General features: G+C 45.7%; 1 protein-coding gene across 30 annotated transcripts in view; it reads left to right on the top strand.

Moving 5' to 3' along the window:
• The window catches only part of OBSCN (obscurin, cytoskeletal calmodulin and titin-interacting RhoGEF), a 274,889-nt gene that overhangs the window by 116,902 nt on the left and 134,745 nt on the right, over positions 1-23,242 (top strand). For 19 of the 30 annotated variants that reach the window (XM_081931293.1, XM_081931304.1, XM_081931294.1 and 16 more), the window contains 14 exons: positions 1,886-2,152; positions 2,955-3,218; positions 3,983-4,246; positions 4,419-4,682; positions 5,121-5,384; positions 5,713-5,976; positions 6,506-6,769; positions 8,295-8,558; positions 9,977-10,243; positions 13,164-13,436; positions 15,877-16,143; positions 17,722-17,988; positions 19,704-19,970; positions 21,944-22,213. In XM_081931293.1, the coding sequence (XP_081787419.1) occupies positions 1,886-2,152; positions 2,955-3,218; positions 3,983-4,246; positions 4,419-4,682; positions 5,121-5,384; positions 5,713-5,976; positions 6,506-6,769; positions 8,295-8,558; positions 9,977-10,243; positions 13,164-13,436; positions 15,877-16,143; positions 17,722-17,988; positions 19,704-19,970; positions 21,944-22,213 (3,726 nt within the window). The remainder of the gene's footprint in view (positions 1-1,885; positions 2,153-2,954; positions 3,219-3,982; positions 4,247-4,418; positions 4,683-5,120; positions 5,385-5,712; positions 5,977-6,505; positions 6,770-8,294; positions 8,559-9,976; positions 10,244-13,163; positions 13,437-15,876; positions 16,144-17,721; positions 17,989-19,703; positions 19,971-21,943; positions 22,214-23,242) is intronic. The other 11 variants (XM_081931308.1, XM_081931307.1, XM_081931306.1 and 8 more) reach the window with 7 other exon arrangements.

The following is a 23,242-nucleotide window of genomic DNA, read 5'->3' as shown; positions in this document are numbered from 1 at the left end:
TTAGTGATGAGAAAGTTGGACCAGAAGTCCCAGTCTGGATGGCATGCTAAGCCTAGAACAGCGGTTCTCAACCTGTGGGTCCCCAGATGTTGTTGGACTACAACTCCCATCACCCCTAGCTAGCAAGGCCAGAGCTCAAGGATGATGGGAGTTGTAGTCCAACACCATCTGGGGACCCACAGGTTGAGAACCCCTGGCCTAGAAAAGGGAGCAGAGAGGCTGCATTCTCCTCTCTGGGAGCTCATGCATTTGTGGAGTCATACCAACCCACGGTTTGGTTTAGTGCGCTGGGTGCATGCTACCAACAGATGTGTGCATGGATGTTTGGTGGAGGTGGGAGTGGCGGAACTGGTTTTCTTCTGGCCTGTTTTGCTATTACTGTATAGATGTCTGTACACAAAACTGGTAGAACGTTGCCTCAGGAGAGTGAGGAAAATTCTCAGGGATGAATCACACCCTGGCTGGCACTTTCTTGATCTCCTGCCCTCAGGCAGAAGATAATAGAAGCATGATTAGTCGCACCAACAGGGTAAAGAATAGCTTCTATCCGTGGGCTGTTAGGCTGCTGAATGAAAAGATAACAACAGGGCAACTGACTTTCGGGTTTGGTGGGTGTGCGTCAGTAAACGAGGGGAATTAAGACAAAGAGAGCTGAGTGGGGGGTGCTCGTGTAATCTCACTGTATACAAGTTGTTCAAGTGACAATAAAGTATTTAAATGTGAAGCTGGGGCAGAGGCGGCTGTATTAGGAGCATTTAATTCCACATGGTTGCAGAGTTATCAAGCTAGCTAGAGCTTTCCAACAGAAGGAGGGACATACCGTAAGGGGGCATATAGTATCGCATGTCCTTTTCTCTGGGGCTTGGGTGGAAGAGGAATGTAGAGGAAAGGAGAGGAGTCTACAGGCTGGATAATATGGAATGAAAGGCATTTTCTGGGGCTAGTGGGGTAGACATAATAGTGGCTCTCGTTGCTAAAAAACCTGAAGCAGCCCTGAGCCTGTTTTAGAAGATTGCACTGTGTTTTACAACTAATCATCGCAGACACAAGATAGCATAGACATTCATTTCTTTAACTTAATATTGACTTGTTAGTATGTTTAGGACATGACTGTCCTCTATGCAGTTTCTGTCAGTTATCATTTGCAATACAGTGGTACCTCGCAAGACGAATGCCTCGCAAGACGAAAAATTCGCAAGACGAAAGAGTTTTTCGTTTTTTGAGTTGCTTCGCAAGACGAATTTCCCTATGGGCTTGCTTCGCAAGACGAAAACGTCTTCAATGCATTCCTATGGGAATGCCTTCAATGCATTCCTATGGGAATCCGTGCTTCGCAAGATGAAAAATTCGCAAGACGAAAAAACTTGCAGAACGAATTAATTTTGTCTTGTGAGGTAGCACTGTATTGTTTCTCCTGACTGTCTTGGACAGTCTTCCCAAATTCTCGGAACTCCTTCTACTTACAGAAACAGTTAAGACCCACCTGGGTTGGTGAATTATGCCATGGAGACCATGCAAAACACAGAGGTGTACAGTGCAAGTCAACCCAGAGCCACAAGGCTTATTTTGTGCAGGGAATCCTCATGCTGCAGCTCATTGGGCAATTCTAGCAATATGAGCACGAGAAGTCCAAGGAGCGGGCAACTGTCTGTCTTCAAGAACCATGGTCAAAAATTGGGGACAGCTGTAAGCTCTTCTTTCTTCTCAGTGGCATGACGTACTTAAGGTTCCATGTATGAGTGTATCATTTGCCCACCCTCATGTTGATACCTTCTTGGAAATCAGAAAAGTCACCCTATAAATACTAGGGTAAGTGGTGGATAAGAGGAATCTCCTGGAATCTCCCAACTGCTGTGAATTTTAATGTGCTCTTTGTGATCTCCAGCCCTGCCTCCACGCTTCAAAACAGAGCTGAGCAACCTGGAGGTTGCAGAATGCGGAACAGCTACTTTGCGGTGTGAGCTGACCAAGGCAGCGGCTCCAGTGGAGTGGAGGAAGGGCAATGAGGTGCTCAAGTCAAATGACAAATACGAAATGAAGCTAGAAGGTGCTGTTGCTCAGCTTGTCATCCACAGTTTGGAACTGGGAGATGCTGGAGATTACAGCTGCACCTTTGGTGACCAGAAGACCTTGGCTTCCTTGAGAGTGAATGGTACATTTAATGGTTCTATTTCCCGTTTGTCAAATGCAACATGAGTAACCGCAGGAAAAGCAGGCATCCTTATCTGTCTGTCCTCCTGGACTCTCCCATGTAGCTAAGAGATCTAAAGAGGTCTACAACACTGATAGGTTGAGTATTATCGCTTGTATTTTGAGACCCAGGGCAACAACCAAAACATGCAGAAACTGTCAGGAGTTCAGCCTACACTCCAGTAGGACCCTGGCAGAGACACATGCCCGACTGGCATGTTCCCTCCCTCCTGGTCGATCGTTCGGGAGCTTCAAAAGCTTTCTTCTGCCCGAACATCACAGCCACAATAGTCCCACTTCACGGAACACAGTAACGCAAACATCCTGTCTCTGTTACTTCCCACTCTGTGGAGTCAAAACATATACTGTCATGTGAAAGACAACAATCCCATGACTTCAATCGTGGAGCAGGAATTTTAACAGAAACCAGGGAAACAAGAGTGCTGTATTCTCAAGGATGTAGGTAATATAGAAGTATATAAAAGAGGCACACAGTAGGTTTGGGCTGAATGGACATCCAGCATAATGAAGGTTCTGCTGCATTGTCACTTCTGCTGTCCTCCATAGTTAACGTAACCAGGTGGCCATGGAGTAATCTTGGTAATATACAACTGATACTGATTTTACTGGTGTGTTGATTCTGCTGTGGGGAATTGCATAGAATTGTGGAGGAGTGTCCTTAAATTTCCCAGACTCTCAATGCATGTAAGAAATGTTTTTCAGATGTTGACAGTCACTCAATATATTCATTCTAAACTTCTTAGCCCTCCCTGCCCTTTTCAAGAAAGGCATGGAGGATCAAGAGGCCTTGGAAGATGGGACGGTTGCTTTCCAGTGTGAGCTGACGAAAGCATCTCCAGTGGAGTGGAAGAGGAAGCATAAGTCACTCAAACCGAGCGACAAGTACAAAATGAGGCAGGAAGGTGCTGTCTCAGAGCTTGTGATAGTCAGCCTAGAACTTAAGGATGCTGGAGAGTATTCCTGTGTGTGCGGCAACCAGACAACAACTGCGGCTCTGACAGTGCACGGTAAATCAGCGTGTCCTAAATGTCCGGGAAGTCTGGAAAACCCTGGTCGTTCTTCCCTTCCGGTCCTCTGTGTGTGTTGACGTCACATTCTCCTCTGTGATGTGTTTTGTCATATCTTCCTAACTCACTGGATATCCCAGTGCATGTTCCTGCACTGATCACCCCCTTGGTCTACCTACTGTTTCCCCTCTATTCTAGAGTGGTGATTTTCAGACTCTGTTCTGGGGGAACCCAGAACTCTTCAGAAGGCTGTTGAGGGTTCCTCAGTTAGAAGATCTGCAATGGAAGATGAGCTTCCCTGATAGACAGCTTGCCCACCACCATCAGCCGCAGGAGAATTTTTGCTCTTGGGTCTTTTCAGGACTGTGTGTTCCTCTAGAACATTTCCCATAACCTCTGCAACGAGTAAGAATTCCCTAGCAAACCAACAAGTAGACAAATAGATATAGAAAAGGTTCCCCAAAGTTAAAAAGTTTGAAAACCATAATTCTAGAGCATCCTTGCATTATTGTTCTCCTCAAAAGACCTCGTGCATTCCCATTGCTTTGTTTTGACATGGAGTGTTCCGTCGTCTGGCTAATGCACATTAACGATATCTCTGTGGCATGTCCACATCTGTGGTGTGTTGTGGTCTCACTTCAGCTGGAAAGGATACTGGCATGAACCTGTGTTAAACAGTAGCAGCTGTGGAGATCTGTTCATTTCACCCACACTGAGAGAACACAAGGTTGCTGAGAGTATTTGCTGCTTCCTTGTTTTCTTAGCCTTGCCCATAGTTTTCAAAGAAGAACTAAAGGGTGTGGAAGCTGTGGAAGGCGAGGTGGCCACCCTACGCTGCAAGCTCAGCAAGCCTGCTTCAGTCGAATGGAAGAAGGGCAGCCAGTCACTGAAGCACGGTGAAAAATACACGATGAGGCAGAAGGACACCATACTGGAACTGCTGATTCATCACCTAGAAGAGGAGGATTCCGGCGATTATACCTGTGTGTGTGGCAACCAGCAAACCACAGCTGCCTTAGCAGTACATGGTAATGCCATATATTTTAAAAGAACCATAATGTTTTCCACCATCCCTTCACCCATTTTTTTTTTGGTATGTTGCTTGTCTTTGAAGAACACCCATTTTGGACTTGTCATGTCCATCGCAGTGGGCATCTGGGTAAGTGTGCTTTAACAGGCTCTACGTGTTGTATCCCTCAGTTCCACCGGCCCTCTTCAAAGAGCCCCTAAGGAATGTGAAAGCTACCGAAGAAGGAACAGCCACTCTATGCTGTGAACTAACTAAGGCCGCTCTGGTGGAGTGGATGAAGGGGCAGCATTTACTCAAGGAAGGTGATAAGTACAAAATGAGACAGGAAGGCTCTGTTGTTAAGCTGCTGATTCAAGATCTGGAACTGACAGATGCTGCCGAATATACCTGTGTCTGTGGAGACCAGAAGACAGCAGCTTCTTTGACCGTGCATGGTAAAGAAGTTAAATGCGTGGTCACCTACCATCCCACTAACTGTACATTATCTGGAGTTGGATTTAACTTCCACATGTTTGTGTTCGTCATCTGTATCTATGTCATTTCTGTGACGTCGTCTCTGATTGTTGGGTATGGCCTGTCAACATTTGTCTAGGAGCAATCGTCGTTGAAATAAGTTACCTGTTCCCAATTCATTTCGCTGGTGTTTCCTCAAGATAATATTCTCTGTCTTGTTAAATTTTCCACTGGCTTCCCATAAATGGTGAAGACAGGAAGCTGTATTTGCAATCACAACAAGTTGTTATCAGCTTCCTGCCTTTAAAGCCTTCCTATGTGTTTTGATTGTCGTTCGCTCATGTTGTGTGGTCCATGGTGCTCCTCCCAAGTGGTCACTTGTTGTTTTAAGTGCAATGATTTTGTTCTGTGACCCTCAGCCTTGCCTGCAAGGTTCAAACGCAACCTAAAGAACGTGGAAGCAACAGAAGGTGATGTGGCCACGCTGCAGTGTCAGCTGACCAAGGTTGCACCCGTGGAATGGAAGAAGGACGGCCAAGTGCTCCAAGCTAGTGAAAAGTGGATCATGAGACAAGATAGTGGCACTGTAGAGCTGGAGATCCATCAACTAGATCTTCAGGATATGGGAAACTATTGCTGTGTGTGTGGAGACCAACAAACTACAGCGTCTTTGACAGTCAATGGTAAACTATGGTTGCAAATTAACTTCTCAGAAAATTTGCTAATTTCACCCTGAAATAGCTATATCTGCCTTCCCTAACCTAGTGCCCTCCAGATGTTTCAGGCTACAGCTCCCATCAGCGCTGGCTGGGGATGGTGGGAATTGTAGTCCGGAATATCTGGAAGACACAAGGCGTAAGACAGTGCCCACTCTAGTCTGCAGCATAGTGAGCATGCACTTCCAAGTGTCATGGACTTCCAAAGCTTGATTCATAATGCATTTAGCACAGCTCACCACTGGTCCTAACTTTTGGAGATGTTCACGCGCTCTGCTTCTTTTATGTCCCGTAGCTCTCCCTGCATTTTTCAAGGAAGAGTTAAAGAGTGAGCAGGTTGCAGAAGAAGGCTCAGTAATACTGCGCTGCAGGTTGAGCAAAGATGCCCCAGTGGCGTGGAAGAAAGGGCACAACCTGCTGAATGCAGGTGGCAAGTACATCATGACGCAGCAAGGGACTACTGCAGAGCTGACTATTGGTCATGCAGAACTGCAGGATGTAGGAGATTATACCTGTGTATGCGGAGACCAGCAGACAACAGCTGCTTTAACTGTCCATTGTAAAAGCAAAAGGCCAAGCTTGATTAGATGACTTCCTAGCATCACTTATAAAACTTAAGTTTTGTGCAATACCTATCTCAACTCTCTAATATCCTTTTATAATTTTATTTTTCTATTTTTAAATTATTTTGTCTTCCCCCTGCTCCTGCCACCAAGTGGGAATGGGACAAGACAAGTTTTTCTCCTAGTACTTCTGGACTTACAAAGTCCCTCTTACTTTGATGAGACCATTCTAAAACCAATAGAAAATTGGTGGACTGGGCAGGGAGTGGGGTGGATCCGTAGGAGCTTGAAACACCAATGTCTGTGGCAAGCCTGAATCCTGAATTAAAATTGCTCCTTGTTGCCGTCATTGTTGGTTTCTTTAATAGGGATTCTACTCTGAATTAAAACAAAAGAGTAAAATAATAATGGGAAGTTACTGTTGCATGTCTAATTTGCCTGGTTTTCAGTTTTATTCTTCATCTCTTCTTCTCCTGTGGCCCTGAGTAGCCAACTGCATAAATGCCTAATCTGTTGCATCCTCAGCCTTACCTGCCTATTTCAAAGGTGAACTAAGGAACCAGGAAACCACCGAAGGCGAATCTGCTGTTCTTCGGTGTCAGCTGAACAAGGTGGCACCAGTCGAGTGGAGGAAGGGGCAGCTGGTCCTCAGACCAAGTGAGAAATACGCACTAAAGCAGGAAGGCGCCATTTCAGAGCTGCTGATCCACAGCCCTGATGAACAAGATGCGGGAGAATACACCTGTGTTTGTGGAGACCACCAGACCACTGCGACCCTAAGAGTCAATGGTAAACAATGCTACTTGACAAACAACGGGCTTTTCACGCTGCCTTGTAACATCGCAATTTGGGAAGCAAACTCCACCCTCTCCTTCATCTCACTACTCTCCCTTTCCACCTCTTTTCCCTTTGGAATACCATCCTCTGTCTCTGTTGAACTGGTGGCTGTGTATATGCAAGAAGACCCCTTCATCATTTCCCTTTCGGCTTCTTCTGATCTCCTTGCGTCAACTACTTTTGTGTTGCTGTCTTCCAATAGCTTCCATCCCTGTTTAAAATTTGTGTGTGTGTGTGTGTGTTCTACTGGTAATGCATGGAGCAGTTCTGGTTGCGACATGTGTCCGCGTTCAGCTATTGTGCACCTTATGTGTATCACACGTCTCTGTTTGTTTATGTCTTATTGTTGAGCACCATAGAAGATTTGTCACACATATGCCAAACAAGCAATGTCTTCTGCAGCCGCCAAGTGAATGGGAATCAGGTGGAATTATGTTGCCCAAAGGAATCCATCATATGATGGGAAACCATTGTTGTCAAATCAAGGGCTGCTGAATACAATGGTACCTTGGTTTAAGAACAGCTTAGGTTATGAACAGCTTGGATTAAGAATGCTGCAAACCCAGAAGTCGGTGTTTTGGTTTGTGAACTTTGCCTTGGAAACAGAACATGTTCCGCTCCCTGTTGAGTGTGTTCCATTTGTAAATTGAGTCCCCCGCTGTTATGGGAAAGCACGCCTTCGTTAAAGAACGCTTTGGTTTAAGAACGGACTTCCGGAATGGATTAAGTTCATAAACCAAGGTACCACTGTAATAGTAATTACAGATTGAATTTTGAATGGCATGAAGAAAAGCCGTTTTTCACACAAGAGCTGCACAGTCAGGAAGTCACAAAAGGTGGAAGATTGACTCTGCTACTTGAGGTGACAAAGGCTGATGGTTTGGTGGAGAAAAGGAAGGCGCCTCGAAGTCTCAGACCCAGCAACAAGTGCTTCATTAGGCAGGGAGACCCATTTGTTTCTGACGTAGATTCAAAGAGTGGTGAAGAATATACTTGCAACCATGAAGACCAGAAGAAGACAGTCTCCTTGACAGTCAACAGTAAAACTGCATTGTGCAAGTACTGTGGGATGAGTATTTTATTGCCCATTGATCTCTGAACTTCATCATTCCATTGCGAGTTGTTCCTGAAATACATTGTAAATCCCCCTGTGTTCCTGTTCCTGGTCGTTCTGTTCTCTTGTCTCTGTGTTCCATTGCGTTTCGGTAGCGTACATCCATGTCAGTGTCTCGTTTGTCGAGAAGGAGTGTGTAGAGATGACCTCCCACCATCCCAAAGTGCTGTCTCCCTTTCAAGACCGTGTGCCAATGCCTGATGAAACTAATGGACCCATTTCCATTGAAAATCAACTGGCATTGGACCTGGACTTTGTATAGATTCCCCATTCCACATTATATTACCTACAACCTTCCCTCGTCTCATATCACCCAGCTACTAGTGTTGGGTCGTCATACATTTATAAATCTGTGTTCTGCAGCCCTCCCAGCACGGTTCAAAATGGAACTGAAGGATGTAAACGCCACTGAAAATGAAATGGCCACACTACGCTGTGAGCTCACCAAGGTCGCTCCGGTGGAGTGGATGAAGGAAGAAAAGAAACTAGCAGTAAGCAACAAGTACCGAATCAGGCAGGAGGAAACTGTCACAGAGCTGGAGATCCACGATTTAGACATGGAGGATGCTGGGCGCTACACCTGCACATGTGGAGACCAGAAGACCACTGCCGTCTTAACAGTTAACGGTAAAGTGTATGAAATTGATCCAGCCAATGAATGTATCGATAGTCAAATTCTAGGATTATAAATAAGTTTGGGATTATGGTAGGGCTGCAAAGTAAATATTTCAGTCTCATTCTGTGGAATGGTTTGCTCATGTATAAAGGTACAGTCATGGATGACTCTGGGGTTGCGGCACTCATCTCGCTCTACTGGCCGAGGGAGCTGGCGTTTGTCCGCAGACAGCTTCTGGGTCATGTGGCCAGCATGACTAAGCCGCTTCTGGCGAAACCAGAGCAGTGCACGGAAATGCTGTTTACCTTCCCGCTGGAGTGGTACCTATTTATCTACTTGCACTTTGACATGCTTTTGAACTGCTAGGTTGGCAGGAGCTGGGACCGAACAACGGGAGCTCACCCCGTTGCGGGGATTCAAACCACCGACCTTCAGATCGGCAAGCCCCTAGGCTCTGTGGTTTAACCCACAGCGCCACCCATGTCCCTACTTGCTCATGTACACACATGACTTAACTGCTTTGCACTTGATTGATTTACAAGTGATAACTGGCAGCTGAATGTTTGAACTAGTGGTCAGCATTGTGCAGGAGAGGACACTGGGTGACTTGAAAGTCCAGCCTGCAAGGTTTCATCTGGGATGAATTATTTGCCCATGAAAGTTGTTACTTAGATGTTGCAGTCATCAAGCAACCAGGCCTATAGTAGTAGTGGAGGTGGTGGTAATAATAATAATAATAACTTATAACACCATAACTTATAACACCATAAGACCAGTTTCTGGCAATTTATACTTTCTTTTTGGTACTTTCACAGAATTTTTAAACCATAAAGATTTGAGATGCCTTGTGTTGACATTTTGAAATTTGGGGTCTTGTACGTTGTTAAGAATGGCAATTTTCAAAACACTGAAATGTGAAACTAGGAGCTATTCACAGCCATGCAGTAAATATAGTTTATTGTCTTGGTCATCATAGACATTTGCATTCCATTGCAGTGAATGCCACGTGTTTTCTGTCTGAAACACTTATTATTATTGCTAGATAAAAGTCCTGATTGACTCCTGTTCTCCCCACTGTCCCACCGGGAAAGTTGATACAAACTAAGTATAACTCGTTAAAGCCATCCTAGCAAAAGCAAACTTACTAGGGAAAAACCAGGTATCCACCATGGACCTTGAAGATGCCCTTCCATATGGTTAATGGTAACAGTTCCCCACATTGCACCAAAATCTCTAATGTTGTGAATGATGCTCTCCTTTGTTTCCACCAATTGTTTCTTTCCTTCAAACAGCTTTTTCTTTCTTTCCTTTTTTTGCGTGACGAAGGAGCCTCCACCGGGGTTTCGCCTTCCCAGAACGGTTCCTCGTCTTGCACCTACGAGCATTATGGCCCATGTTTTGTCTTCATCTCTTGTTGTTGGCTCCACAGCCCTCAAGCCTGAATTCAAGCAACGGCTGAAGAATGAGAAAGGGGAAGAAGGTGGAACAGCCAGGCTGCGCTGCGAGGTGACGGTGGTTAAGGCGCCAGTGGAGTGGAGGAAAGACGGCGTGGTGCTTCATTCCGGTCCCAAATACGAAATGAAACAGGAAGGTGCCAAGCATGAGCTAGTTGTTCGTGATTTGGAAACCAAGGACAGTGGAGAGTATTCCTGCATCACTGGGGATCAAACCACGTCGGCAAAGCTGGAAGTTAAAGGTAGGAGGCAGCATTCCTGGCAATTGTTGCCATTACAATTTGGCAGTCTAATCCTTTGTGACGGGGTAAGGTCCCATTGCTCTGTCCCAGCTCCTGCCAACCTAATAATAATAATAATAATAATAATAATAATAATAATATTTTATTTATATCCTGCCTTCCCCAGCCGAAGTTAGGCTCAGATCGGCTAACAACAATAAAGTAACAAAGTTTACATAAAACCACAATCAATTCATTGAAATGCATCCTAAAATCAATTCATTCTAAAATCAATTCAAAATCAAATTAATGGCAACCATTGGGCTAGCAGTTCGAAAGCACACCAGTGCAAGTAGATAAATAGGTACCGTTGTGGCAGGAAGGTAAATGGCGTTTCTGTGTGCTCTGGTTTCTGTCACAGTGTTCCATTGCACTGAAGTGGTTTAGTCATGCTGGCTACTTGACACAGAAAGCTGTCTGTGGACAAATGCCGGCTCCCTTGACCTGAAAGCGAGATGAGCACCGCAACACCATAGTCGCCTTTGACTGGACTTAACCTTCTAGGGGTCTTTTACCTTTACCTCTCTTATTTAGTGTTGCCATATTTCAAGAGGTATAAATGCAGACACAAAAAGTTGTTTAGCTTTATTAAGGGCAATTGTCTGATAGTCCCTCCACCAGAGCCCAGGTCACCTGCACCAGAACCTGAACCAGAGTCGCCCCCCCAAAAAAAACCCCCTAAAAAGATAAAAAAATAAAAACCCAAAATCCAGGATATTTTAAATTCCCCTTGGATGGACATGTAGGACCCCCAAAAGAGGACATGTCTGGGAATTCCTAGACATATGGTAACCCTATCTTTTTGTATGCCAAGAATGTATAACTCAACATGCATGGCCATTGCATTTGACACTGGATCCAGGGTAGGCTTTAGCTAGATCATGGTACGTTCCTGTCAGAGCTGCCTCTAGGTCCCAGCTCACAGAGGACCAACGCCAAGCCGGTGTTATGTACAAAAGTCTTTATTGAAGCTTAGTTTCCATTTCAAAGCCAGAGCGTGCAGCTCTACGTCTTAGACCTTAGATCGGCGAAGTCCCGTCTGAGTCACCTCCCCTTCCGCACCAGTTTAATATCCTAGCCCTGCTCCACCTTCTGCGCTGTTCTCTCCTCCTCTGGGTCCTCCTGCCTACCGGGGCATTGCCCTTTCTGGACTCTTCCGATGCTGAGTCGCTTAGTTCCTCCCCCTGCCTCCGGCGGGCTTTAGGACCCAGTTCCCAATCCTCATTCTCTACTGTCCCGCGCTCCTGTACATTCGAACTAGTTTCTCGCGCCACCCCAGTGACCTTTCTCCTAACTGTCACACTACTGGTGTCACTGCTTCCCCCTTCCGGGACACTGGCCGGATCTGACCTCCCCTCCGTTCCCTTACTCTCCAATGGAGGCATGGTCAGCTCTCCCTCGTCTTCTCTCCGTGGTGGGGAATGCACTGGCCCCGATGCTTGGGACTCTCCCCCCCCACTCCGCTCCGGTGGGGAAGCTGGTCCTGATTTCCAACTGCTGCTCTGGGAGTCCCCGCTGGCCCCTTCCTTCTGGGGTTTCCCCCTTGGCACCCCCCTTGCCCTGGCCATCGGCGCTCCCTTCTGTGAGTCTTCCGATTCGCTGGAGAGACTCATGGAATCCCTCGGACCACTGTCCCCGCTTACGCTCCCCTCGGATTCCTCCCCCTCGCTCTCCATTTCCTCCCTCTCCTGTGCCTTTGCTCCTGAACCCCTGACAGTTCCAATTTAATTTTCAAAAAACAGGTGGAATGCAGGCAATTAAAAAAGTAAGAGAAATGGAAGCTTTATATTCTCCAGATGCTGTTTTCTATGGCATAGTAGTAAATTCTGTGTTCCTTCTTGAATGGTAGAATATTCACAATTACCCCATGGGTTCTCACTCAACTGCTTAGATCTGTGGAAGTGGCACTGTTGCAGATGCCACCTGATACTTGTTCCACCCTTCCAGAAAACCAGCTCTTTTAGTGTGGCAGCAGCAACCACACTTTGGAACTCCCTGCCTATTGACATTAGGCAACCACCTTTGATGTACTCTCTTTGGCACCTGCTTACGACATTTTTTATTAGACAAGCTTTTATCTGACTTGAGTCCCGTCAGGGAAATAAATAAATAAATAAATAAATAATATCCAGACATGTAGATTTTGACGCATTATAATCTTTTTTTACAGTGGTACCTTGGGTTACATATGCTTCAGGTTACAGACTCCGCTAACCCAGAAATAATGCTCCAGGTTAAGAACTTTGCTTCAGGATGAGAACAGAAATCGTGCTCTGGCAGGCAGCGCGGCAGCAGCAGCAGGAGGCCCCATTAGCTAAAGTGGTGCTTCAGGTTAAGAACAATTTCAGGTTAAGTACGGACCTCCGGAACGAATTAAGTCCTTAACCTGAGGTACCACTGTACTGCTAATTATTTTAAAGCATTTTAAATTGTTTTCAACTGCTTTTTCAATTGTTAATTTAAACATTTCTTGTAAAGCACTTAGAGGTTTCCCTACACTCAATCAATATATCAATACAGTGGTACCTCGGGTTACAAACACTTCAGGTTACAGACTCCACTAACCCGGAAGTAGTACCTCAGCTTAAGAACTTTACCTCAGGATGAGAACAGAAATTGTGTGCCGGCGGTGCAGCAGCAACAGGAGGCCCCATTAGCTAAAGTGGTACCTCAGGTTAAGAACCGTTTCAGGTTATGACTGGACCTCCGGAATGAAAGAAGTTCGTAACCAGAGGTATCACTGTATTGTTTAATAAAAGAAATATGCACGCCTGGCTTGTAGGATAGTTACAGAGAACAAAGCACTGGCTGGATCAAATGGTGATGGTCTAACCTATAAGAACTTTGTTCCCTCACTTTCCACTATCGCTGACACTTGCAGGACTTGACATCACCATCATTAGGGGGCTGAAGAACATGGAGGTCTTTGAGGATGAAGATGTGACCTTTGAGTGCAAGGTCTCCCACGACAATGCGAAGGATGTGGAGTGGAAGCTTCAGGAGGCCTCTCTCCAGAGCAATGAGATGAACAAGATCTCCGTTGAAAAAGGCAGGGTCCACATATTGCAATTGAGGAAGGTGACCCAGCAAGATTCAGGCACCGTCACCTTCCGGGTTGGACCATATACCTCCACAGCACAGCTCAAAGTGAAAGGTAATCCCACGAGGGCCGTTGTGACAAAACTACTAGGCAAGCCAACTATGTTACCATATTTTTCGCCCCATAAGACACACCGGACCATAAGGCGCACCTAGTTTTTAGAGGGGGAAATCAAGAAAAAAAATTTTATTCCCCCCCCCAGCCCCAAAGAGCGCGCAGCCTGTCCGCTTCTCCCAGAGCTGCTGGGGCTGCTGGGGGAAGCCCGGGTCCCCCCCAGCCCCAAAGAGCAAAGAAGCCCAGACAGCGAGGGGGATCCATCCCGCTGGCTATCTTGGCTTCCTCTTTAGCTGCGCGCAACCTCTCCAGCAGGGAGAAGCTGCGCATGGCTAAAGAAGCCATAGCCACGTGCAGCCTCTCCCTGCCGGAGGGGCTGCGTGCGGCTATCCCTGAAGCCTTCTGAGCGCAGTGCAAGTTCCTGCTATACTCTTTAGGCTTCGGGTTCCTTTTGCTGAAGCCGGGAGAGCAAGACTCTCCTGGCTTCAGCGAAGGGAACCTGAAGCCTCCAGAACACAGCGGGAACTTGCGCTGAGCTCTGAAGGCTTCAGGCGGCTATCCCTGAAGCCTGGAGAGTGAGAGGGGTCGGTGTGCACCGACCCCTTTCGCTCTCCAGGCTTCAGCGAAAGCAATGCGAAGCCTCCGGAGCGTGGAGGGAGCACTTCGGAGGCTTCGCGTTGCTATCGCTGGAGCCAAGGAGCCTGCGTTCGCTCCATAGGACGTACACACATTTCCCTTTAATTTTTGGAGGGGAAAAGTGCGTCCTATAGAGCGAAAAATACGGCATATCTTGAGACTGTCTTTGTGATTGGCAGAAGGGAGAAAATATATCAACATTTTTTAGCATAATCGGCTTCCGGTTACTGCTGTAAAATGTTGTGAGACAGGGGCTCATAATTCCACTAGACAGGCTGCATATGACTAAGGAAAAAGAAACAGACCGGTACATGTGAAAGAAGGGGGATAAAAATATTTTATATTCTAATGAGCATTGCGATCACGCAAGGCTGAATGTATTTGTTGTGCAATAAGTTTAAATAAAAGGGATGTGGGTGGTGCTGTGGGTTAAACCACAGAGCCTAGGACTTGCCGATCAGAAGGTCGGCGGTTTGAATCCCCGCGAGGGGGTGAGCTCCCATTGCTCGGTCTCTGCTCCTGCCAACCTAGCAGTTCAAAAGTATGTCAAAGTGCATGTACCGTATTTTTCCATCTATAACACGCAGATTTTTTTCTCCTAAAAAGGAAGGGGAAATGTCTGTGCGTGTTATTGAGTGAATGTGTGGTCCCTGGAACCAAAAAATCAGGCAAAAATCAAATCGTGCTTCACGGAGAAGGGAAACCTGAAAAGAGGAAGTGGATGCTTTCCTGCATTCTGCTTCAGGGTCTTACTGCCCACCCTTCTCTGTTTCGTTGCTGTGTTTGCTCAAACGGAACAAAGATCAGGGAAAGCCCCTCCCCTCCAGGCAAGCAGAGGGGAAAGCAGGGTGTCGTTCCTTCCTCTCTGTGCTCTGGTGCTGCTGAAAACATGCAGGTGGGGGAGAGAGAGAGAGAGCTGGCTGGCTTGGGTGGGGGGAAACTTTTGCCTTTCTTTCCTCCCTCCCGTTAAATCCCTCTCCTGCATTCTTAGCCAGCTGCTTCTCTGCACACCCCTCTCATACTCCTTTTCCCTTCTTTGTTTTTCCTTCCCTCCCCACTTAAAATGTGGTTAAAAAGCATGGATCCACATGGATCCTCAGGATCTTTGCATTGGGTCACCCCAAATTCACCATCAGATCACATAGCATGTCCATGGCTACAGCCTGCACCAAAGAAATCACGCACCCACTGTTGCCTGGGGCTGCAATGGCGCAAAAACGTGGTTACAAAGCATGGATCCACAGGAATTCTCAGGATTTTTGCATTGGGTCACCCCAAATTCACCATCAGATCACATGTCTGTGGCCATAGCATGAAGCACAAAAATGATACATCCACTGTTTCATTCAGAATGTTTTTTCCCTTGTTTTCCTCCTCTAAAAACGATGTGCGTGTTATGGTCAGGTGCGTGTTATAGAGCGAAAAATACGGTAGATAAATAGGTACCGCTCCGGCAGGAAGGTAAATGGCGTTTCTGTGCTCTGCTCTGGTTTGCCAGAGGCGGCTTAGTCATGCTGGCCACATGACCCGGAAGCTGTACGCCGGCTCCCTCGGCCAATAAAGCGAGATGAGCGCCGCAACCCCAGAGTCATCCACAACTGGACCTAATGGTCAGGGATCCCTTTACCTTTACCTTAAGTTTAAATAAAACAGACTAAGAAGAATATGAAATGATTTCTGAATCTGCAAAATTCATCACACGAGCCTGGAACCTGCTTTAAGGCACTATGAGGCACCTGGGTCGTATTTTCTGCCAGTCCCTCTAGCAGTTTTCTAAAATACTATTCATATTTTGTATTTTTAGCCCCACTTCCCACATTTAAAGAGGAGCTGGCCAACAAAGAGTTGCAAGAGGACAGTACGGCCATCTTGAAATGTGAAGTCTCCCAGCCTGGCGTATCGGCGACATGGAAGAAGGGAGCCCAAGTGATTTCTCCAAGTTCCAAGTATGAAATCCAGCAAGAAGGAACAGTGCTCACCTTAAAGATTTACAATTTAAAACCAGAGGACTCTGGCAAATACACCTGTGACATTGGGAACCAGAAAACCACAGCAACCATCTCCGTTGAAGGTAGGGGTTTTATTAAGTCAACAGGTCCTAGGAGCTGTACCGCAAATTACTCGTCCCTAGTTGTCTTTCTTTCTAGACTAAAAGGCCTTAACTGGCCTTGGATACTAGCTATTCTTCTTAACCGTTAACATTCAGGTTATCAGAGCCCTGCGCTGATGTGAACCTGTCAGCTATAAGCTTTATAAAGGTAAAGGGACCCCTGACCATTAGGTCCAGTCGTGGCCGACTCTAGGGTTGCGCTGCTCATCTCGCTTTATTGGCCGAGGGAGCTGGCGTACAGCTTTCAGGTCATGTGGCCAGCATGACTAAGCTGCTTCTGGCGAGCCAGAGCAGCGCATGGAAATGCTGTTTACCTTCCCGCTGGAGCAGTACCTATTTATCTACTTGCACTTTGACGTGCTTTCAAATTGCTAGGTGGGCAGGAGCAGGGACCGAGCAACGGGAGCTCACCCCGTTGCGGGGATTCGAACCGCCGACCTTCTGATTGGCAAGTCCTAGGCTCTGTGGTTTAACCCACAGCGCCACCTGCGCCCCATAAGCTTTATAGTGTATGAATAAATATAAAAGGCTGGTCAACATAAACAATATGTACTATATGTACTAAACTACTAGTACATAGTTTCTGAGAAGCCTCCTCTTACCATTGTATCCTACCCTTGTTATTTAGATCTATGGATGTAGCATAGCTTACCCTGAAGCAACATCACACTGTGATTTAGGAGGCAGTGTGGCATATTGGTTAGAGTGTTAGACTATGAACTGGGAGACCAGGGTTCAAATCCCCACCCAGTCGCAAAGCTCACTGGGTGACCTTAGGCCAGTCACCATTTCTTAGCCTAACCTACTTCACAGGGTTGTTGTGAGGATTAAATGGGGAGGTGGAGAACCATGCACCCACCTTCTTGAGCTCACTGGAAGATAAATATGTTTTTTAAAAAATGCTTGGAGTCGAGTGTGGATTTCATGCTCTTTATTCAGCTCATAGTAGTGAGGAATGGAAGTTTTCCTGAACTGTCTGCTTTATATACATTATTTACACAATGGGCCCCACGTGATAGGCTAATTCCAGGATTCTCCTGTAGGCCAATCAGGTTGCGGATTCATTTCCACCTGGAGTTGGATTGGGTGGCTCCTGCGGACCAATCAGATTGTGCATTCTGGATCCTATTGTTCTAGGACCAATCAGACTGCTGCAATTTGGATCCTATTCAACTCAGTACATAACAGTTTTTATATTGCCATTTTATGTCGTGAACCACCCTGAGATCTGCGAATGATGGGTGTTATACAAATGTAAGAAATAATAATAATATTTCTATACATGTAATGAAATAAACAAATGTGAGCATGTGCTTTGAGCAGCACCGAGTTCTATAGAATTCACTTCCTCTACAAGTGAAGCTAGGCCCATTCTTAGTTTTTGGGCATTTGTTGAAAATTTTTATCAAGAACATTAGGCTCAAGAGCAATTGCCTGTCTGCCTCTCCTGATCTGTAGCTGATGGTCTGCATTACAAATCCCCAAATAACCATTTGCCTTCAACTCACAATCATCTCATTCCTCCCATATGGCCCTCAGCTCTCCCAGCCCTTTTTGAAGCCCAGCTTGAGAGCCAGGAGGCTGAGGAAGGCTCAGTGGTCACCCTCCTTGCCAAGCTCTCCAAACCTGACGTGCCCGTGAAGTGGAGCAGAGGCTCAGTCCGACTGCGAGCCAGCGACAAGTACGAGATGAGGCAAAAGGGCTCCACTGTTGAGCTTCTCATTCACAATGCGCAGCCAGAGGACTCTGGGAACTACACCTGTGACTCTGGGGACCAGCAGACCACAGCGTCAGTGCTTATCAAAGGTGAGGAGGAGCACATTTCCTTAAATTTTGCTGCTGCTGGGACTGGTCTTGCAGGATCGGATTTCTTTCTGCAGGGCCTGTAAGACAGAGTTGTTCCGCCTGGCCTTTGGCTTGGAATCAACTTGATCCCCTTCCCCTCTTTCCTTTGTCCTTTCTCCTTCTGTGATGGAACTCCTATTTGGGGACTTTCCTGGTTTTTTTCAGGCCCACGTAGGACCAGTCTGGATAGCTGGCCTTGATGAAGATTTGACGTTTTCATCCCCAAAAAGTTTTTGATTTGAGTTGAGTTTCTACTGAAAAGAGGCTGCATTTTAATCTTGTTTTTAAGTTGTATTTTAATTGATTGTTTTATACAATTGGCTGGGGAGGGCAGGGTATAAATAAAACTTATTATTATTATTGGAATATCAATGAGCAGACCCTGGAGAGTTAGCTTGACTGCATTGGCTCCTGGGCTCAGCACGAGGTGATGGTTATTTTCTTTCAAATCCTGAATAGCTTGGGCCACATATACACCCTGTCCACCAAAGGAGGAGGGATCGGGGTTGGCCGTTGTTGAGGGCAGCCAGTTCCTCTGCTATGGAATTCCCCACCCAGTGGGACTTGCTAGGCTATGCCTTTGCTTAGTGAACACTGGCAAGGTGTTTTAATAACCAAATAGGTAAAGGTACAGGGACCCCTGACCATTAGGTCCAGTCGCGGACGACTCTGGGGTTGCAGTGCTCATCTTGCTTTACTGGCCGAGGGAGCCGGCATACAGCTTCCGGGTCATGTGGCCAGCATGACTAAACCGCTTCTGGCGAACCAGAGCAGTGCATGGAAACGCCGTTTACCTTCCCGCCAGAGCGGTACCTATTTATCTACTTGCACTTTGACGTGCTTTCGAACTGCTAGGTTGGCAGGAGCTGGGACTGAACAACGGGAGCTATCTCCATCACGGGGATTCGAACCGCTCACCTTCTGATCGGCAAGCCCTAGGCTCTGTGGCTTAACCCACAGCGCCACCAGCACCCCTAATAACCAGATACTTCCTCATAAAAGTGCAGGGTCTCCATCTGCTGGATACAACCCAACCAAACTCTTAAGCCATCTCTGTCCCACTGGCCCCAAGTGGGAGAGTTAAGTGTGGTGATATCATTGGAACTTAAGTTTAGCTTGGGCTGGTTAATTGTACCCCCATGTCCTTCTAGTTTTAAATATTTGGGTCTCTCTTTAAAATGTTCTATATGTTTATATGCATTTTTTCAATAAATGAAGAAGCCACTGATACATTAAAATATATTAGAGGTCTGCAGCCAATATTTTGGCTACTACACTCCAACACACACAGCCTGTGTCTCGACTGTCTCTTGTAACTCTGTCGCTACTCCCCAACATTAATTAATGTTCAACGAACAAACTATGGGCTGGTGAAGTCAGAAGCACCACTTCCACACATAAGGCAAAAAATTACCAAAGTGTTACGCAATCCACTCCCCTTGGCCTGGAACATTAAATATCCACATTGGAAACCCACACCCACCCCATTAATTTTCTCAGGATTATAATTTTTTGTGCAAAAACAATTTCATCTATATGTATAAAACAAAACAAAAAACGGCACAGGTAACAAAGTTTAGCTGCACTAAATGTGATACTTTTGAGGCGCCTTTGGTTACTGTTATGAACCACCCTGCATTATTTTCTCTGCCTTTCCCATTTCTGTCCTTTTATAGCTTTGCCAGTACTTTTTGTTAACCTGCTTGAGAATCAGGAGGCGGTAGAGGGCGGCACAGTCACCTTGCGCTGCGAGATCTCGAAAGGTGGTGCACCTGTGAAGTGGAAAAAGGATAGGTCCCTCCTGAGGTCCAGTGGCAAGTACACCATGAAGCAAGTAGGCACCATGGTGGAGCTGATTGTTTCTGAGCTGACTGCCGATGATGCAGGAGTATACAGCTGTGACACAGGAGACCAGGAGACTACTGCTTCACTGCTGGTGAACGGTAAGGCCTCAGACGTTCTTATGGAGAATCATAGAATTGTTGGAAGGGACCTTGAGGGTCATCTGGTTCCAATGCAGGAATCTCAGCTGAAGCGACCATGACAGGTGACCATCCAACCTCTGCTTTGAAACCTCCAAGGAAGGAGAGTCCACCACCATCTGAAGGAGTCCGTTCTACTCTCAAACAGTTCTTACTGCCAGAATTTCCCCCCTGATGTTTAACAACTTTCTTGTAATTGAATCCATTGGTTCGAGTCCTACCCCTCCAGAGCAGGAGAAAACAAGCTTGCTCCATCTTCCATGAGACAGCCCTTGAGATATTTGAAGATGGCTCTCATATCTCCTCTTAATAAAAAAAACAAAAGCAAAATTCCTAACAGTAGCACCTTAGAGACCAACTAAGTTTGTTCTTGGTATGAGCTTTCGTGTGCACACACACTTATTCAGATACACTGAAACAGAAGTCACCAGACCTTTATATATAGTGAGAGGGTGGGGAGGGGTATTACTCAGAAGGGCGGTGGGAATGGGTGATTGGCTGATAGGTGTGGTAAACCTGTTGACGACTGTTAGCGACTGCAATTGGAAAAAGCAAGGGGTGAAGTGGCTAAAAATAGCTTTATCATGTATAATGAGATAAGAGTCCAATGTCTCTATTCAGACCAGGTCTCTCCACGGTTTTAAGTTTGGTAATAAGTTGCAATTCAGCAACTTCTCTTAACAGTCTATTTCTGAAATTCTTTTGTAATAAGACAGCTACTTTGAGATCTTGTATAGAATGTCCTGGGAGATTGAAGTGTTCTCCTACTGGTTTCTCTGTCTTGTGATTCCTGATATCAGATTTATGTCCATTTATCCTTTACGCCAAATCAGCCAATCAAACCTATCAGCCAATCACCCATTCCCAGATCTCCTCAGTCTCCTGAGAGAGGATGACTTATTTGTCACCTGCTGACTTATTGGTTGCTTACTATGCAAAAAGCCTCTTAGCTTCTTACAAACCTTTAAAGACACAGAGCGTAACATAAAGTCGAAAAGGGAAAAGAAGAACAAGGCATTATAACAAAATAGAGGTGGGGGAGAAGCTCAATTCAGTTCACATTTAAAGGCAGACTTAACTAATTCTCATTTTCCGAAACAATATGCAAACTGGAACACTTCATTCTTTAAAATGCACGCTCTTAATTTGGCAATGCAGTTCCCCAGCCATGTAATTTGTTCAAAAATACATCTACTAGGGTCAAGCATGCTGAAAACAACATGCAAAATTTGATTACATTTGTGAAATGGCTTTGATACATGTAAAGCAGGCAAAATTGCATACAAAATGTATCTATTAGGAGAAATTCACATTAAAATGCTGCTTTATTTTCACAAGAACCTTTTTAAAAAGCACAAACTAATGAGGGGAACTGAACTTAAGATGGGAAATGTTATGTATTCAGTGGTCAGTGCCTGAGTTTGAGTCTGGACTAAGGATTCTGAGCTGCTGTGTTCTGATTCGATACATGATGTCCAGTCACAGAATATTTCAGGATTTGGGCCTCTGCCATTGGCCCTTGAACTCTGAGTCGTGATTCGCAGCTTGGAAGTTTAGATAGCCAATCACGTTGGGAGTGGGAGTGGCCCAGGCTTTCAGGAATATATTTAAGCAGTTGCTTTCCCCCTGTTTCCCAGTTATGTAGTTCAATAAATGTTCTTGCCTCATGGGAACCCACCTACTTTTCAGGAAAAATGAGAAAGTGATACCGAAATAGACAGATCCACCCATTCCTATTGTTTCCATGGGTTCTTTTTTTCAGTTTTAATGACCAAGGAGTGCACTAAACAGCCAAGTCATGGTTATTCATCCATTGCCTGTAGCTGATTAATATCAGAGACCACATTTAACAGGTGCTTGTGAATAGTGTAGCAAGAGATATGGAAAGAAAAAAGGAACTGGGGAAAAAATATATCTTTCTGCTTTAATTTTAGAAGCGCCAGCCACCATAGTGGAGGCACTGAAAGATATCACCTTGTACGAAAACGAAGATGCCGTGTTCCAGTGCAAGGTGTCTCGGGAGAAGGCAAAGGACGTGGAATGGAGTCTGAGCGGGGTGCCTCTCCAGTCCAACGAAATGAACGAGATTGAGGTTCTAGGGAAAGTTCACACGCTCACCCTCCGGAAGGTGACGCTCGAAGACTCCGGCTCCGTCACTTTCAAAGTGGGACAGAATTCTTCTGAGGCCCAGCTGACCGTGCAGCGTAAGTGAGCTAACTCTTTGTAGGGGGATCTATGTTATTGACCCTCAAACTGGTCCACCATTTTTCTGTAAATGAGGCCCAGCAAATTGAGCAGCACAAGTAAGCCAGTCCTTTAGAGGGAGAGCTCTCCTTTCTGTCAAAATAATCTGGATCCTACAATACCCTGTCGTGTCTGTCAGTAGAAACATAGCCCTCTTGATCAAAAAATGTGCACATCTGCTTAAATCACAGATCTCTTTATTCTAAGTGCAAACCCTGGGGTTCCTTTGAGGTGAATATTGGGGGTGAGAAGCAGCGATGGAATGTCCCAGGACTACTGTGCTTAAGTGAGGCTACTATAATGATTTTATCTAATGAAACCTCTGTGGGTAGTGATGTTTTTTAAGAATTATTTTAATGATTATTGTGTGTGTGTGTATGCATGCATGTGTATATATTTATATTCGTTTGGTTGCATTGTTTCATATATACCGTATTTTTCTATGTATAAGACGATGCTTTTTGCTAAAAAATAATAAGGCAAACAATGAGTGTCATCTTATACATGGATAGTGAATGCAGAGGGGTGACGTGCGATTAATGGCACCAGCAAGCAGGAGATTGGCAGTGGCAACTGGGCAGGCCATTGGCAGCTGTGGCAAGTGGGCAGGCAGACAACTGGCAGCTGTGGTGAGGTGTGTGATTGGCAGTGGCTGTGGCAAGCGATCGGCAGTGGCGGGCAGGCGGGTGAGCGATTGGCAGAAGTGACCTCCCTCACCCCCTCCAAAAGCTAAACAACTTATTTTCTTAATTTGGGGTTTAAAAAAATAGGGGTTATCTTATACATGGGGAGGTGTAATACCCGGGAAAATACGTTATTTTACAAATAGAGAGATTTGGGAAATAAATATAATATATTTATATTCTGAAAATATGTACAAAACAATGCAACCAAACAAAATAATCATTACAGTACTCAGAGGATTTGTTAGATGAAAGGTTTTACAGCCAGGGAAGATGTCCTAATTAGATGTTGGACAGTGTGAGTCC

This window comes from Podarcis melisellensis, assembly GCF_964234715.1.
Source record: "Podarcis melisellensis genome assembly, chromosome: 12".
In the NCBI taxonomy this organism is placed as follows: domain Eukaryota; kingdom Metazoa; phylum Chordata; class Lepidosauria; order Squamata; family Lacertidae; genus Podarcis; species Podarcis melisellensis.
The sequence above is the reverse complement of the archived record's forward strand: the minus strand, read 5'-3'. Positions and strand labels throughout refer to the sequence as shown.